General features: G+C 57.8%; 1 protein-coding gene across 1 annotated transcript in view; it reads right to left on the bottom strand.

Moving 5' to 3' along the window:
- Positions 1 to 459: 459 nt before the first annotated feature.
- Positions 460 to 1642, bottom strand: part of DPH7 (diphthamide biosynthesis 7) — a 7079-nt gene continuing 5896 nt past the window's right edge. The window contains exons 6-8 of the mRNA XM_012559803.2: positions 998 to 1070; positions 859 to 924; positions 460 to 640 (exon numbers count right to left, since the gene is read on the bottom strand). Coding sequence (XP_012415257.2) covers positions 460 to 640; positions 859 to 924; positions 998 to 1070 — 320 coding nt within the window. The remainder of the gene's footprint in view (positions 641 to 858; positions 925 to 997; positions 1071 to 1642) is intronic.

Below are 1642 nucleotides of genomic sequence, written 5' to 3'. Positions count from 1 at the left end.
CTAGGTGCACCCACCTGACAGGCAGAGGGCAAGGGGCGATTCCAGAAGGCCACAGGCCTTAAGAAGGGAAGAGAGGTGGGTGTTTTCTTGCTCCTTTTGCACCACAATGTGGGGGAGAAAAGAAGAGAGATCAGGAACATGAAAAGAGAGGTGGGAGAGGGTTCAAGAAGAGAAGAAAACGTGAAACCATTCCAGTGGGGGGTCAGTGACTAGAGAAACACCGTGGGGTAGCCCATCATGGGGGTCTGCCAGAGGGGGTGAGCATGGGAACACTGGACCATGGAGTCTAAACTGCACGGGCAGGAAGGACCTAGGCGTGGGGACAGTGGCTAAAACAGGGACCTGAGGTGCAGAGCAGCTGCACTGGCCAGGTGAGAACATGGAAGACTGTGGAGCTGGCACCCAGGCGAGACCAGGATGTGTGCAGGGTGGGGACAGCCTGGCAAAACGGGGCAACCCCTACTCACCCATTGCCTTCTGGCAGTGTAGGACCTTGAAGCCTCTGTGCATGCAGGCAGCCAGCAGCAGGTGGGGGTGGGAAGGGTGCCACTTGAGCCTCCACACGCCACCCTGTGCAGGCGTGTCTGACAACGGCTGCCGCATGTTGCGCGTGTCCCACAGCAGGATGTGCTCATCATAGCTGGAACGGCCACCACAGCGCTCGCTCAGGGAGCCACGTCCCGAGTCCTAAGCCCCGAGGTGGCAGGGGCCCTCTCCCAGGAGATCCGCCCACCTCCCTCCAGCCCCCAAAGCCCTTCCCTGGACTCAGGCACCTTGACTCTGGTTTGAGTCTGCCCTACATGCGACACGAAGAATGAGTGAAGATGCAGGAGGGCCTGTGAGCAGGCCGAGCCTCACCTTCCTGTAGCTAGGATGTTCTCACGGTGGGGGTTGCTCTGGATGCTGCAGACTCCCATGGAGTGCCTGGGGGGGTGCCGCTCCGTGAGGCCCAGGATGGAGGGCTGCTGCCAGCGCCCGCCCCGACCCTTGGCATTACCTCGTGCTGGTGAAGAGAGGTGCGTCGTGCGGCCTCCTGGCATCCCAGCCTTTCAGGAGCCCATCGTCACCCCCTGTGTGGAGACAGGAGAGCTTGTCTATGATGAAAGCTCTGAGAACAGAACATGGCATTTTTGGGGGGAGACACCTGGAACTGTCACCACTGCGCCTGGAAGAGCTTGCAGGAGCAGAGGGGAAGGCAGAACGTTTCCAGCCCAGGTGCCTGTGGCCATTAGGCCTGACGGACCAAACTGCCTTCCTCGAGGGCTCTAGCAGTCAGAGCCTGACTGCCAGGAACCAGAGCTGCCATATCAAGAACGCTGCTATTACATCAGGAACTGCATGCAGGAAGCAGTGAACTCGAGGACTTAAGGTTCTGGAAGCTCCAGCACACCCCTACATGTCTTAAAAAGAAACACGCTTTGTAACCTTACAGTAAAAAGGACCCTTGTGCTTGTCTGAGAGGAAACCAAAGGACGGGAATAACGGGGAAGTGGGATCCTGATGCACAACCAGTCTTTGAAAGAAAGCAAGACAGGATGAACGGTGGCATCCTGAAGGAAGGGGAGAAAGCAACCAAAGATGTGGCCCACAGTGAAAGAAGAAGGAGCAAAAGGAAAAGACCAGGTGCAACCACTCCACCACC

The sequence above is a fragment of the Trichechus manatus genome, unplaced genomic scaffold (genome assembly GCF_000243295.1).
Source record: "Trichechus manatus latirostris isolate Lorelei unplaced genomic scaffold, TriManLat1.0 scaffold00317, whole genome shotgun sequence".
Lineage (NCBI taxonomy): Eukaryota > Metazoa > Chordata > Mammalia > Sirenia > Trichechidae > Trichechus > Trichechus manatus.
Note: the sequence above shows the minus strand (reverse complement) of the source record. Positions and strands in the feature narration are given on the sequence as shown.